Source organism: Gopherus evgoodei, chromosome 1 (assembly GCF_007399415.2).
Source record: "Gopherus evgoodei ecotype Sinaloan lineage chromosome 1, rGopEvg1_v1.p, whole genome shotgun sequence".
Taxonomy (NCBI): Eukaryota; Metazoa; Chordata; order Testudines; family Testudinidae; genus Gopherus; species Gopherus evgoodei.
This window is the reverse complement of record NC_044322.1, coordinates 130494009-130510411: the sequence shown is the minus strand read 5'-3', so window position 1 is coordinate 130510411 and position 16403 is coordinate 130494009. Positions and strand designations below refer to the sequence as shown.

Below are 16403 nucleotides of genomic sequence, written 5' to 3'. Positions count from 1 at the left end.
TCTCAACATGCTCCTGATATCTCAGGGTCCTTTGGTATTAGTTCTCTGTCTCCACTAGTATTTGCAATTAGTCCCCATTGAACAACTTATATAAATTTGACAAAAAAGAATGTTGACTCTTTCATTGATACATGAGGATATTAAAGAAGACCCAGGGCAGGGCAATCAGTGAAACTTTCAGCTCAAACCAATGAATTTTTCAGAAAATCACAAATACACGAAAACAAGGGTCACAATGGAAAGCTGTTTGCAATTTTAAATATAGCAGGTGCTACTGGTAATAAACACATATTAGCTTCCTTTACAACAGAAAGTATGAATGAACCCAGAAGGTTACACTGACTGCTGCAGCTGCAGCTTGTTACTTGATTGGAATGAACATACACTTATTAAGCAGGACCCTGAGACATGCTTTGCTTTCATTCTCAGAGGCAAGAATAGGAAATGGGTTATCACTAATGAACAAGAAATCTGCTTAATATAACAGTCCTTGCTAAAAAACACGTTTGGAAATGTTTAAGGTGTCATGGTGAAGTACCCAGAGACCCAGACACTGAAGTCAATGACAAGCAAGAACTGCCAAAGCTAAAGTTTCATGCGCTTATATCATTCTTAAAATGAAGGAGGAAAGGCGGACATGACATGGATATGCTTTGTGCTGAAGATTCTTCACTCTCTCTTCCCAAGCACACAGCCTCACTGGGCACTTGACTGAGTATTTGATCCATTGATCATAAAGACACATCCAGACAGTACTGGGGGAGAAGGCAAAAAATGCAAAATAGTTCCTGTCAGAGGCAAAACCATTATGCATAAATGATCATGAAATATTAATGAATTTTACCTGATCTGACAGGGTATCGGCCTGTCAGAAAAGCTGCTCTGCTTGGGGTACACAGTGGAGATGCTGCCATGTGTTGAGTAAATGTCACTCCTCCTTTAGCTAGCTTGTCAATATTGTGGGTTCTGGGGGAGAATATATGTAAATATATAATAATTTCATATTGATTATCTGGAAATGGTCAAATTAAAGCTTATGAGCTAAAATTTTCAAAAATGCCTCAGTGTCTTAGGAATCTGATTTGCACTGATTTTCAAAGAGACAGGCTCCCAAGTCACTTAGGCATTTTTGAAAATAATGATCCTGGTCAAAATACGGGTCTAGTGCAACTTTTACAATACACTAAATGCACAACCAGACATTTGATTTTGGAGTATTGCAGCCCAGAGTAATCTTCTGTTCACATTTCACAAACCTTATTAAAACAGTAACAACATGGTATACCCTAAAGTTATATATATGTTTTTAAAAATATATAAGACATATAATATAAAAATATAGCTGTAATTATGAGTTGTATGAATTTAACATATTTCAGTTATTTTTCATATTATTAAAAAGCTCCAATTTTGTAATATTTCAATATAAATGTTCAGTGTTTACTGATCTATATCTCACTCATTTCACAGGCACTCATTTCACAGGAAAGATCCTTTATATTATATTTTACTCTACTCAATCATAGTTTTGATTCACGCACTTGAAAAAAAAATTTAAATGTGGAGGCTTAACCTATATGTTTTTTGCACCAATACTGCAGCATCTTACCTAACCTTAACAACAATCATGTTGGGAAGACATTTCTGAATTAGATATATTAACATTTGCTTTAATGGATTTAATTAGCATGCCGTAGTTAAAGATGAATTGCAGTAAAACAAATCAGTGCTTTATTTTCAAATGCATAATGACAAGTTCTCCAAAAAGTTACAGTTTTGAGACTACTTCAAAATATGTATACTTCTGAAATTGTGTTAAAAATATATCATTCATTTTTCTTGCTTGGACCACAATCTTACTTTTATTGATTTTTTCTGTTTGTGAGGCAGCTTTTGGGAGGACTATGTATATTTACCTAAATTTCTTTCTATAAGAGTAAAGAAACAACGAGAGTCAAATATAAGCAGTCCACACTGCAGAAACAGGATTGACCTTTCTATACAAAAGATACCTTGCGGAAGCTCTAACTGTATTTAAATAGTTTAAAATCTGTAAGCAAACAGTATGTTCTATACATAGTTATGAAGCACTCTGCCCCACCTCCAAGTGTTTTATCAAACCTTAATGTTTTGTTTCCATAACATCCAATATCTCCAATGCCAAGGTCATCAGCCATGATTAAAATAAAGTTGGGGTTTGAAGTTCTGTAACTTTTGGCATTCTTTGTAGCATAGTGATAAAATAGTAGAAGTACAAGGATCCTCATCTTCCTCCTAGTGGTGATGAACAAGTTGGAAATATTAAGGATAAAGACCATTGTTTGTCTTCACAAGGGTTACTCTAATTCAGCATTATCAGATCCCCAGTTATTATAGTAAGAACAAAAGGTGAAGAAAGCAATTATTATGGCTTTTAAGTTGACATACTGTCAAGGTAGAAAATCTGACCTTTTTCTTAAGTACATACTTTCATAGATGCCGACTCCGTGGGTGCTCCGGGGCTGGGGAAAAATTGGTGGGTGCTCTGCACCCACCGGCAGCACCTCCGCCCCAGCTCAGTTCCGCCTCCACTCCATCTCCTCCCCGAGCGCACCGCTTTTTCCCCTTAGTGCCCAGCACTTCCCGCTGGGAGGGAGAGGGAAGGGGGAACTTGGCACGCTCGGTGAAGAGGTGGGGCTAATGCGGGGATTTGGGGAAGGGTCCAATGGGGCAGGGAGGGGGCGGAGTTGGGACAGGGACTTTGGGGAAGGGGTTGGAATGGGGGTGGGGAAGGGGTGGAGTCGGGGTGGGAGGCACAAGCACCCACTGGTGCTGGGAAAAGTTGGCACCTATGCGTACTTTATTATGTGTGTCAGGTGTTGGCCCTCCTTCTCTAACACAAATCCATCAGCAGTATATTAAAATTAAAAAGAAATCTGTGTGCTAGTATTCTAACATATAAAGATAATCCTGTAGCAATAAACCAGCATGTACGTATAATGAGAAGAAAGGTTTCTTACATTTTAATGATTATTTGAAAACAAAGAAAATAGCATTTTGTAACAGCTGCTGATTGACGGGAGAAACTTTCAGAGATTTCAGTATCTGAAGTAAACAAATTTCATAGCAAAATACTATCAGTACAAAAAATATTTCCATTAGGGAATAAGTATTGTTGTGGTAAAGGTGGTGAAGAAATGCATTAAGGAATTATTGAAATGAATGCCTAAGAAGAAATTCTCCATAAATGGTTTAAACATAAGGGGTCATAATAAAATAACATGAAAATATCTGACATGAGATCACAATGAGCTATCAACAATACTACAGCCAGATCCAGCCTAATAAGAATAAGAATAGGAAAATTGTATTTTTCCTATTTCCTGACTATACTGTTAAAACTATTTTTTATAAAGATAGCTTCTTTTCATATGCAATGCTGGATGTGAACATACTTTCACCGGGACAGAAAATCCCCTGGAGGTTGACTCCCAATGGAATTTAATTTGACCACAGAGCTGTAAGCAAGAGGGTGAAAAAAACCAAAAAGGATTATTGCATGTTGTTTGAAGTGGAATTTCTACAGTCACACAAGCCAAATATGGGGGATGGTGTTTTGTTAGGAAGCAGACTGAGAAACTGCTTCTAGAAGAAGGTATTGAGACAAAGACCTTGTGTCCAAGGCAAAATTAAATAAATAAATAAATAAATAAATAAATAAATAATCGTTACTTGAATTCATTAACTTGCATTACAATCCTGTTGACGACAGGATAGTTTGAAATCTTCAAGTGAGTTAGTCAGTCGAGTTAAAGTCCAACAAGGAATATTCACAGTGGAGTCCCAAACCCACCTTTAACCACTTACAAATCCAGACAACAAGATAAATATTACCATGAATTACAATTTCCCATCATCCTCTTCCCACTGGGCATCCTCTTCTTCCTGGCCTGGTAGGAGGAAGGACGCTGAACTGGGAATTGACTGGGCAATTTTGGGAGGCAGTGGCAGTGCTTAGTCAGAAGCTGCAGAGAAGAATCCTGACTAACTGCATACAGGGTGTGACTTCCAGACATTACATGTGAGTGCAGGTCTGTGAGACTTGTTGGGGAGCAGCAATGACTGGGCAGGGAGACAGGGTAAAGAAGCCCCAGTGAGAGATACACCACTAACTGAATGTGGCCTGGAGACCTGCAAGCTCCTATTTACTTCTCATAGAGCCTTTTAAAAGAGAGGTCACCCAAGGCAGTAAGAGCCCTACTCTCCAGTGGACTGACCCCAGTGACACAAACAAAAAAACCCTATTGCTCACTTTGAACTGAAATTGTTTAGGCCTCTCTGTGTAGGGCATTTGGAACCTTTCCTTTTCCTGCCAGTCCTAGCAAGATAACCATTTTCATTTAGCTATATGTCTGAGTGAGTAATGGAGCACATCAGGGCTAGCACCTACCAGTGGGCACACCAGACCTAGCAGCTGAAACACCATTAGTACTTGCCTCCAAGTTGTGGTATACCTGGCATGCTATGCAATACTCCAGCACTAAGCAGCTAAAATTACAATATGTTTTAAGGGAGGCTTATACTCTTCTAGACAATAGAGAGAGACCCATGTAGGACTAGGTAAGGCATGATGGGGGCAAGTTATGTACAGCTCCTATTACATTTCCCTTTTCAAAACTTCCATTTAACTCTTTATTGAGCACAGACCAAGGTTCTATCTTTTCCAGGACCTTTCAGTGCATATTACACAGAATCAAACCTGGGGCTATGATACTCAAACCCCTCACCTTGGAGATTAGTAACAGCTCTCTGTCTCATTTAAAGACAGAGTACCATTCAATTGTTTAGTGTATATTTATATGTACGTATAGTAGAAAAAAAAGAAACATTTAAATAGTACTTGAAATATTCTTAAATTACTTTCAACAAGAACTATTAGGTAGTAAATCGATCACTATGTTCTTCCTACACAGACTTTCACAAATGCTTTCTGCTGCTATTACAGTCATAGAATCATAGAAGTGTAGGACTGGATGGGACCTCAATAGGTCATCTTGCCCAATCCTGCACTCAAAGCAGGATTACTTAATAACTAGACCATTCCTGACAGGTGTTTGTCTAACTTGTTCTTAAAAACCTCTAATGACGAATATTCCACAACTTCCAAAGGCAATTTATTCCATTGCTTAACCACATTGAAGTTAGAAAGATTTTCCTTATGTCCAACCTAAACTGTCTTGGCTGTAATTTAATCTTGTCCTATCTTCAGAGGTTTTCCCTCTCCTCTTTGTAACAGCCTTTTATGTACTTGAAGATTGGTGTCATGTTCTCCCCTCAGTCTTCTCTTCTCCTTTCTAAACAAATCCATTTTTTTTTCAATCTTTCATCATAGGTCATGTTTTCTAAACCTTTAATCATTTTTGTTGCTCTTCTTAGGACTTTCTCTGATTTGTCCACATCTTTCCTGAAATGTGGTGCCCAGAACAATACTCCAGTTGAGGCCTTATCAGTATGGAGTAGAGTGGAATAATTACTTCATGTGTCTTGCTTACAACACTCCTGCTAATACATCCCAGAATGATGACCGTTTTTTTTCAACAGTGTTGACTCATATTTAGCTTGTGATCTACTATAACCTCCAGATCCCTTTCTGTAGTAAGCCTTCCTAGGCAGTCCATTTTATATGTCTGCAATTGATTGTTCCTTCCTAAGTGGAGAACTTTCCATTTGTACTTGTTGAATTTCATCCTATTTACTTCAGACCATTTCTCCACATCATTTTGAATTGTTATCCTGTCCTCCAAATCACTTGCAACCCCTTCCAGCTTGGTATCATATGCAAACTTTATAAGTATATTCTCTATGCCATTATCTAAACCATTACCAGAGATATTGAACAGAACCAGGCCCAGGACCAGTCCCTGCAGGACCCTACTTGATATGCCCTTCCAACTTGACTGTGAATCACTGATAACTACTCTCTGGGAATGGTTTCCCAACCAGTTATGCATCCACCTTTAGAATAGCTCCATCTAGGCTCTCACTAATTTGTTTTATGAGATGGTCATGCAAGACAGTATCAAAAATCCTACTAAAGTTGAGATATACCACACCTCTTCTCCTCAAACACAAGGCTTATTACCATGTTAAAGAAAGCTATTCGGTTGGTTTGACACAATTTGTTCTTGACAAATCCATGTTGTCTGTTACTTATCATCTTATTCTCTTCTAGGTGTTTGCAAACTGATTGCTTGATTATTTGCTCCATTATTTCTCCAGATACTAAAGTAAGCTGACTGGTCTGTAATATCCTGGAGTGTCCTTATTTCCCTTTTTATAGATTGGCACTATATTTGCCTTCTTCAATGTATATACACTGAGTGAAAATATGATTTGTAACATCTGCATCACAATTTAGAATTTTAGTATAACATTTACCCTTGTGTATTTTTGCAAATGCATATTGTGATACTTCTCAGTGTACCAGGGTTGTGAGGTGTCTCACAACCATCTGCCCTTAACATGAGGAAATCTTGTCTGTCCCTGCTGTGAATCAGCTTCCTGAAACCATGAGTATCTGGCAGCACAAGCATCTTCAAGGGCCACACAAGACTTGCTCTCTCTGTACAGACTGAGATAGACACACACCAATTCCTGAGTCCTTTGAACATTTCTTGCAGTGTCCAACCCCTGTTCAACTGAAGATGGCTAGAATTACCAGGCCTGCAGTTCCCAAAGGAACAGTACACACCAGCTTGTAGAATCACCGCTTTCCTTGGCCCCACAGGACTTAGACTTTATTTAAAACAAGGATATGTTCATTATTAATTGAAGTGATAGTGAGTAAGAATAGTGAAAATACATTATTACATACAAAACAACACCATAACACACTTTCTAGCGACTAAATTAACAGTATAACAATGCCTGCATCTGTAATTTTCACTCCACGCATTTGAAGAAGTTTTTTTTTTTTTTACCCACGAAAGCTTATGCACAAATACATCAGTTAGTCTTTAAGGTGACTCTGGACTCATTGTTTTTAAACTAACAGGCTAACCTTCATTCTAAAGAAGTTTATCTCACCCAAAGTTCTCTTCAACATTTTAAATCATGCCTGGTTGAGACCTCTTTTTCACAATGCAGACTCACTATCTGCTTACTTCCTCAGTAAAGGGTGGTAGGATGTCTTCTTTGTCCTCAAATATAGTAGATCAAACCTTTGATGTATATTTCCAGATAGGTTTCCCCCCAATACCCTGCTGTTTTAACTCTTCCTGTTCGTTTCTTTCTTTTGACGTTCTCACTATGTTTCCTCGGCATTCTGTTCAGACTGGTGAACGGCGACCCATTGTGAACTATACACTACTTAATTTACATTTAAACAAGATTCTGGTGTGGTTTTGCAAAGACTGTAACTTGCAATTTCCACTTACTGATATCCAGGCTGGGGGGGGGGGGGGCATCCAATGTGAAAGGTGCCTACTGGTGGAATCTCTCAGGCAGCAGGTGGGAGAGCTACAGGAGGAGGTGGCTAGGTTGAGGAGCATCCGTATCCACGAGCAATTCCTGGACAGTGTCCATGTGGAGACAGCTGAGGTAGCTGTCCCAGTTCACAGGACTACTGACACACCACTGGTGGAGGAGTAGATGGCTCAGGGTGGACACTGGCAGCTGGTTACTTCTGGCAGCGGGCAGTGCTCCACCCCTGCTGCGAACCGTCCCGCCGTGGTAATATGTAACCATTATGCTCTTCTTGATACAGGAGAGAAGGAATCACCCCCTACAGTAAAGGAGGAGAAGCCTCGTACCCTTAAGGCTGGGAGGTCTGCTGCCACCACTGAAAATAGGAAATGTAGGGTAATGGTGGTCGGAGACTCTCTGCTGAGGGGGACGGAGGCGCCCATCTGTCGCCCTGACATTTCATCTCAGGAGGTATGCTGCCTACGCGGGGCCCGTATCCGAAATGTTACAGAGGCATTGTCGAGGATTATCCGGCCTTCTGACTACTACCCCATGCTAGTCATCCATGTGGGCACAAATGATACTGTGAGGTGTGACGCTAAGCGGATCAAGAGTGACTACAGGGCTCTGGGAGTACGGGTGAAGGAGTTTGGAGCGCAGGTGGTATTCTCTTCGATTCTTCCTGTCAAAAGTAGGGGCCCGGGCAGAGACAGATGTATCATGGAGGTGAATGCCTGGCTGCGAAGATGGTGTCGCCAGGAGGGCTTTGGCTTCCTCGACCACGGGATGCTATTTGAGGAAGGACTGCTGGGCAGAGACGGCGTTCATCTTTCGAGGAGCGGAAAGACCCTATTTGCACACAGACTGGCTAATCTAGTGAGGAGGGCTTTAAACTAGGTTCGGCGGGGATAGGTGAGCAAAGCCCACAGGTAAGTGGGGAACATGAAGACCTGGGAGATGGGTCGGAAACAAGAGGGAGTGTTGGCTATAATGGCAGAGAGAAAGGAGGGTCAGGGCAAAACTGAGAGGCAAGATCAAACCAGTATCTTAGATGCCTATATACAAATGCGAGAAGTATGGGTAATAAGCAGGAAAAACTGGAAGTGCTAATAAATAAATACAACTATGACATTGTTGGCATCACTGAAACTTGGTGGGATAATACATATGATTGGAATGTTGGTGTGGATGGGTATAGTTTCTCAGGAAGGATAGACAGGGGAAAAAGGGAGGAGGTGTTGCCTTATATATTAAAAACGTACACACTTGGACAGAGGTGGAGATGGACTTAGGAGATGGAAGTGTTGAGAGTCTCTGGATTAGGATAAAAGGGGTAAAAAACAAGGGTGATGACATGCTAGGAGTCTACTACAGGCCACCTAACAAGGTGGAAGAGGTGGATGAGGCTTTTTTTAAACAACTAACAAAATCATCCAAAGCCCAAGATTTGGTGGTGATGAGGGACTTCAACTATCCAGATATATGTTGGGAAAATAACACCGTGGGGCACAGACTATCCAATAAGTTTCTGGACTGCATTGCAGACAACTTTTTATTTCAGAAGGTTCAAAAAGCTACTGGGGGGAAGCTGTTCTAGATTTGATTTTAACAAATAGGGAGGAACTCATTAAGAATTTGAAAGTAGAAGGAAGCTTGGGTGAAAGTGATCATGAAATCATAGAGTTTGCAATTCTAAGGAAGGGTAGAAGGGAGTACAGCAAAATAGAGACAATGGATTTCAGGAAGGCGGATTTTGGTAAGCTCAGAGAGCTGATAGGTAAGGTCCCATGGGAATCAAGACTGAGGGGAAAAACAACTGAGGAGAGTTGGCAGTTTTTCAAAGGGACACTATTAAGGGCCCAAAAGCAAGCTATTCCGATGGATAGGAAAGATAGAAAATGTGGCAAAAGACCACCTTGGCTTAACCACGAGATCTTGCATGACCTACAAAATAAAAAGGAGTCATATAAAAAATGGAAACTAGGTCAGATTACAAAGGATGAATATAGGCAAACAACACAGGAATGCAGGGGCAAGATTAGAAAGGCAAAGGCACAAAATGAGCTCAAACTAGCTATGGGAATAAAGGGAAACAAGAAGACTTTTTATTAAAACATTAGAAGCAAGAGGAAGACCAAGGACAGGGTAGGCCCACTGCTCAGTGAGGAGGGAGAAACAATAACAGGAAACTTGGAAATGGCAGAGATGCTTAATGACTTCTTTGTTTCGGTCTTCACTGAGAAGTCTGAAGGAATGTCTAACATAGTGAATGCTTATGGGAAGGGGGTAGGTTTAGAAGATAAAATTAAACAAAGAGCAAGTTAAAAATCACTTAGAAAAGTTAGATGCCTGCAAGTCACCAGGGCCTGATGAAATGCATCTTAGAATACTCAAGGAGTTAAGAGATGTGGTATCTGAGCCCTAGCTATTATCTTTGGAAAGTAATGGGAGACAAGAGAGATTCCAGAAGACTGGAAAAGGGCAAATATAGTGCCCATCTATAAAAAGGGAAATAAAAACAACCCAGGAAACTACAGATCAGTTAGTTTAACTTCTGTGCCAGGGAAGATAATGGAGCAAGTAATTAAGGAAATCATCTGCAAACACTTGGAAGGTGGTAAGGTGATAGGGAATAGCCAGCATGGATTTGTAAAGAACAAATCGTGTCAAACCAATCTGATAGCTTTCCTTGATAGGATAACGACCCTTGTGGATAAGGGAGAAGCGGTGGATGTGGTATACCTAGACTTTAGTAAGGCATTTAATACAGTCTCGCATGATATCCTTATCGATAAACTAGGGAAATACAATTTAGATGGGGCTACTATAAGGTGGGTTCATAACTGGCTGGATAACCGTACTCAGAGAGTAGTTATTAATGGCTCCCAATCCTGCTGGAAAGGTATAACAAGTGGGGTTCCGTAAGGGTCTGTTTTGGGACCGGCTCTGTTCAATATCTTCATCAACGACTTAGATGTTGGCATAGAAAGTACACTTTTAAGTTTGCAGATGATACCAAACTAGGAGGGATTGCAACTGCTTTGGAGGACAGGGTCAACATTCAAAATGATCTGGACAAATTGGATAAATGGTCTGAGGTAAACTGGATGAAGTTCAATAAAGACAAATGCAAAGTGCTCCACTGAGGAAGGAACAATCAGTTTCACACATACAGAATGGGAAGAGACTGTCTAGGAAGGAGTATGGCAGAAAGAGATCTAGGGGTCATAGTGGACCACAAGCTAAATATGAGTCAACAGTGTGATACTGTTGCAAAAAAAGCAAACGTGATTCTGGGATGCATTAACAGGTGTGTTGTAAACAAGACACGAGAAGTCATTCTTCCGCTCTACTCTGCACTGGTTAGGCCTCAATTGGAGTTTTGTGTCCAGTTCTGGGCACCGCATTTCAAGAAAGATGTGGAGAAATTTGAGAGGGTCCAGAGAAGAGCAACAAGAATGATTAAAGGTCTTGAGAACATGACCTATGAAGGAAGGCTGAAAGAATTGGGTTTATTTAATTTGGAAAAGAGAAGACTGAGAGGGGACATGATAGCAGTTTTCAGGTATCTAAAAGGGTGTCATCAAGAGGAGTGAGAAAACTTGTTCATCTTAGCCTCTGATAGAACAAAAAGTAATGGGCTTAAACTGCAGCAAGGGAGATTTAGGTTGGACATTAGGAAAAAGTTCCTAACTGTCCAGGTAGTTAAACACTGGAATAAATTGCCTAGGGAGGTTGTTTAAGAGTAGGTTAGATAAATGTCTGTCAGGGATGGTCTAGACAGTATTGGTCCTGCCATGAGGGCAGGGGACTGGACTCGATGACCTCTCGAGGTCCCTTCCAGTCCTAGAGTCTATGAATCTATGAATCAGACAAATACCAATTTCTTATCTGAACAAAGAGATGTTTTTTCACCTTTGCTGATGACAAGTCTCTACAAATACACTTTAAGAACATATTTTCAGTACACACACACACACACACACACACATGCACGCAATTACTGACATAGTATTTGTACATACTTTCACAATGATATTGGTGACCAGAGTGGCACAGGCTTTTATCAGAGACCTCACATGACACTCTTTTGGTGAGCTAAAATGTACATACCAGACTGCGGAGATTCCCGTAACCCCTATGCACTCCCTCTGTGCCCTTTGCCAGTTGACGTTAAGAGGTTCCTAGGTCACACACAGATAACAGAGCTTGTAATTTTTTTCATTATATACATATAAAGAATGTGATAAAGAAAAATGTGCAGGAAATGTCTGTTTACAAATATTTGGGGGGGGGGCTGGAGGAGGAGACAGGAGGTCTGTTGAGAAGTCCCTCCCCCTCCCACACACACTTTTCAGCAACCAAAAACTGAAAAATCTCAGACAAAACCTGAATTTTTTTTTTCTTGACTATCCCAAGCCCTAACATTTCAGTATTTGGCTCATACTGGGGGTTGGGTTTTCAATGAAAACTTGAATAAAAACTTTAATGAAAATGTTGTTGCTTTCATCAATGTTTTTTAGGAGAACAAATACATACCCCAACTACCTCTAATACATAACTATCCTTTCACTTCTGATGATTTATCAGTCTATAGAGTTTTCTAATTTGTAGTGTGTGTTTTTCAGAGTTGGAATCAAACTACAGTGTCTCTCAATCCTTATCCAAACATTTCTGTCTTGTTAGCAAACAGAAAGACTGCTGAGCGATTCTTCTAGCTAGCAGTATGCGCTGGTTAGGCCTCAACTGGAGTATTGTGTCCAGTTCTGGGCACCGCATTTCAAGAAAGATGTGGAGAAATTGGAGAGGGTCCAGAGAAGAGCAACAAGAATGATTAAAGGTCTTGAGAACATGACCTATGAAGGAAGGCTGAAGGAATTGGGTTTATTCAGTTTGGAAAAGAGAAGACTGAGAGGGGACCTGATAGCAGTTTTCAGGTATCTAAAAGGGTGTCATCAGGAGGAGGGAGAAAACTTGTTCACCTTAGCCTCCAATGATAGAACAAGAAGCAATGGGCTTAAACTGCAGCAAGGGAGATTTAGGTTGGACATTAGGAAAAAGTTCCTAACTGTCAGGGTAGTTAAACACTGGAATAGATTGCCTAGGGAAGTTGTGGAATCTCCATCGCTGGAGATATTTAAGAGTAGGTTAGATAAATGTCTATTAGGGATGGTTTAGACAGTATTTGGTCCTGCCATGAGGGCAGGGGACTGGACTCGATGACCTCTCGAGGTCCCTTCCAGTCCTAGAGTCTATGAGTCTATTGACCTTTGTTAATAGTTGACCTGGTTGCCTCAGTTTGTGGTCAGATAAGAAATCTTGCCTGTAGCAAAAATTTTACAGTGTTTTAAGACAACATAGAAAATCTCCAGTTCCTCTGTTTCTACAGGGGTCTCACATGATAGGGCACTATCTTTTCCCCATAAACCCAGCTGGATCAGATAAGTGACTTACATCCTTCATCTCACTGAGCTCTACCTCTGTTGTTTCCTTAACAGAGGCACAATCCCAATTTAAAGCAGATAGCTAATAGCCAAAAGTGATTTCCATAGGCTCTGAATCTTCTATTGGAAACAAAGATTCTATCCCAGCTCTCCCTCTAAGTCCAAAAAATACACTGCAATGGACCGTACAGTAGTATAGGCATAGTTGGTAATAATGTCTATTAAGTCATCCATCACTTCTCAATATAAGACCCTTTTTCAGTTGCTTATATCTTTGCCAAACTCTAACTATTCAGTCTGAAATTTTCCATGCTGCATGTCTGCCTCAGGCTGAATATTTTGGGAAAGCTGCAGCTAAAATGGTTGTGCCATTTCACAGAATTAGGCTAGTGAAAAATACATTGTTTTGCACATGTTAAAAAATCCTGGCAGCCTTTTCTTTGGATGACATTTGCCAGGGGTGCCTTTGTGTCAGGGGAGACGCAGAGGCGTCGAAACAGGAGGAGCAGGAGGGCCATGGCCACATCACTTTTAAAAGTGGGACAGCTATACCCTTCCTCTTTGTTCCTGCCTTCAGAATGAGCGATGGGGAGAGGAGGCGGAGAGGAGTGAGTGGTGGGCAGAGTCTAGGGGGAAGAGTGGGGCTGAGAAGAGATGGACCAAGGGTGGGGCTTTGGGGGAAGAGGCAGAGCAGGCGCAGGAAGAGGTGGAACAAGGGCAGGGCCTTAGGGAAAGAGGCAGAATGGGGGGAGCCTTGGGGGAAGAGGCGGAATGCAGGCAGGGCCTAGGGAGAGGGACATAATGGAGGCAGGGCCACAGACCAGGCGCCAGTGATCTTCCCACTTCTAGGGAGCTTCAGGCGCTACTGAGTGTAGCCTCCCAGCAAAAAACCCTCAGGCACTGCCTATGCACTGAATTTCTTCCAGCCCAGGGCTGAGCAGGACTTTTCATGCAGTTGCAGCTCTGGCCTGAGGTGGGCCATGCCAGGTCTGGGCACTATAACTGAAAACAGGGAGCTTGTCTTCGCTGTGCTCACAATTGCCACCCTGCTGGGTCCATTCTGCAAAGACGAGGCACTTGTCATATATCAAATGAAGGAGGGACAAAGGCTAGACTTGGTGGGAGAGGATAGATTGGGACAAGTAACTTGAGGAGGAGGGAGAAACTAGAACTAAAGGCAGGAAAGGGGGTTGGTAGACAAGGTAATCTGAGACCAGCTGATCAAGAAGAGTGGGATTGGGAACCAGGGATGGAAACTGTACGGAAGATGGGGAGTCAGTAGATGATGGAAAGACAGGTTGAACAAGGAACCATCAGGGAAGACTGTGACTGGCTAGACAGAGATAAGGACTGGGGATCTGTGTGGCAGGAGGAAAGGAGAACAATCTAATAAGGAACCAGAAAAAGAACTAGAACTCTTTGTGCAAACAGACTGGGACAAGAAGTAGGTGGATGGGGAACATGGATGTGGGGAAGAGAAGGGGTTACAGGAAGTTGGGGGTGGAACGAGGTTCCAGGAGGAGGGACTGGGATTGGCTGGGCAAGGAGAATAAGATAAGAAGCCTGGGGAGAGGAGACTGGGAATAATTAGGTGAGGAGAATGGGTCTGGGATGAGGATACAGGAGGGTGAGACAGGACTGGACCATGGACAGATTGGAGGGGATGCTGCAGAAAAGTCTGTGCCCACTAGATAAGACTTCCCTCCAGACTCTGGAATGGAACCCAAGATTACCGAGTCTCACCATTTCTCTGTTGTCAGCAAGTATCTGTGAAACCAACTGGCAAGTATATGTCTCATTCTCCTCTAGTGCTTGTCCACATATAGGATGAAAACCTAAAACTGCTATCAATTACTCCATTAACTTGTGTGGCAGAGGTCTGCATAGTGGATCTAAAAGTTCCTCTGGATGGCCCACGTGGGTGTAAATATGATTTTTTTTTAGTTTGCTTTTTAAAAAGCATCTATGAAATTACACACAAAAAACTATGTTACAAGAACATTATTAAGGTTGCAAAATCAAGCATTCAAAAGTTAGGATACACCAGAATTAAGCTTCTCTGTGCAATCTTAATTTGCTACTCTTGTGCATATATGTATGATATAGTTTTTAATCACAAGGTCACATGCTAATTTTCCCCCTAAACAGCAAACAGTAGGTAAAATCATATTTTTAACCTCCAAAGCATGATAGACTCTTGTTAGAATTGGAACATATGGTTCTAGGGAGTGCAGATATTGTACATTTTGAATATTAGTCCACTAAGTCACCCCCCCTGGGAATTACCATAATTTTTCAGGCTAGCTGTAAAATTTACTAGCCACTCTCTAACATCACAAGGAGCCCTGCTGAAAGACAACTCAACATCACTTTAACAATTTAGGGGGAACAGCCTAATTCTGGACCGCTCTGTTCGCCTTGACACTTGAACATGTTGCTCTGCAGGTGAAACTACTGTGACGTGTTCAGAAATATAAGTTGAAGGAACAAGATAGACATAAAAACTCTGCAAATCATTCAAGCTGCAGCAATCAGCTAAACATTATTTATCCTGTTTGATTTCCCACGCTTGTGAAACCACTCTTATGATATTAAAATCCAGACGTGTGCTTGCAGCACTAACAGAAACATCGTTTTATATGAAATCAAGCATATGAGGGTATGTTTTGACAACTTTCACAAACACTAAATTTCAAAGATTTAAGCTAATTGAAAAAAGACAAGCCTGTATTTTAGTTAAAATATATGATCCAGATCAAGAAAGCCTTTTAGAACCTCTGGTGAGGCATTTAGCCAATAGTGAACAGGACAAAGGTGTTGTTAATGAAAATACCAATACCGACAGTATTTTGGTTTCCAGTATCAAAGTAGTACAATAAATGGAGGCTGTAACTTAGAAGCTGGCTGATCTCTATCTTTCATATCTTTATTTCAGTAAGATCTTGAGTCTGGATAGAAACATAAAACAGTAAATCACATAATACAATAAAACAATTTCTAACATTTTAAACTAAGAAGATTGTAACTTTCATCATGAAACTCTAATCTCTTCTACTAGGAGTATCATGTAGCCTCTTCATACCCTTACTTTTGAAATATAGTCTATAAGAAAGAGTTAGTGATAGCAGTTCCCTTAGAAATATTTCTAGAGCATCTTCCTTTGTACATTTGCTAGAAGTCCCAATTTGGCTGGTACCACCCAGTAGAATCTGTCCCTGGTGAGGATGGCCTCAGCCATTGTCTTGGTTCTCTGATTGTTCAGATATATAACCACCATGGTGCTGCAATGTCTATGTCTCATCACTGCAGGGATAGCTGTCTGAATACACTCCTCAGCTGCTCTCCTGACCAGGGCTTACTTTCTGCTCCTGATGATATCTGTGGTCCTTGCAGTGAGAGAGCAAATGAACATAAACACTCATTCAACCAGTCTCAGTAATAGCAGCCTCCACCTCTCTTTGGAAAAGGAGCAGGAAAAAGAGAGACAGATATGGGTGGAAAAAGGAAGAAATACAT

General features: G+C 41.1%; 1 protein-coding gene across 5 annotated transcripts in view; it reads right to left on the bottom strand.

The window, feature by feature from the left end:
* STS (steroid sulfatase) overlaps nucleotides 1-16403 on the bottom strand; it is a 182845-nt gene that overhangs the window by 125998 nt on the left and 40444 nt on the right. For 3 of the 5 annotated variants that reach the window (XM_030572287.1, XM_030572271.1, XM_030572296.1), the window contains 3 exons: nucleotides 11557-11627; nucleotides 2122-2274; nucleotides 845-966 (listed from right to left, as the gene is read on the bottom strand). In XM_030572287.1, the coding sequence (XP_030428147.1) occupies nucleotides 845-966; nucleotides 2122-2267 (268 nt within the window). In that variant the 5' untranslated portion in view covers nucleotides 2268-2274; nucleotides 11557-11627. Of the gene's footprint in view, nucleotides 1-844; nucleotides 967-1860; nucleotides 2101-2121; nucleotides 2275-11556; nucleotides 11628-16403 lie in introns of those variants that run through there. The other 2 variants (XM_030572280.1, XM_030572307.1) reach the window with 2 other exon arrangements.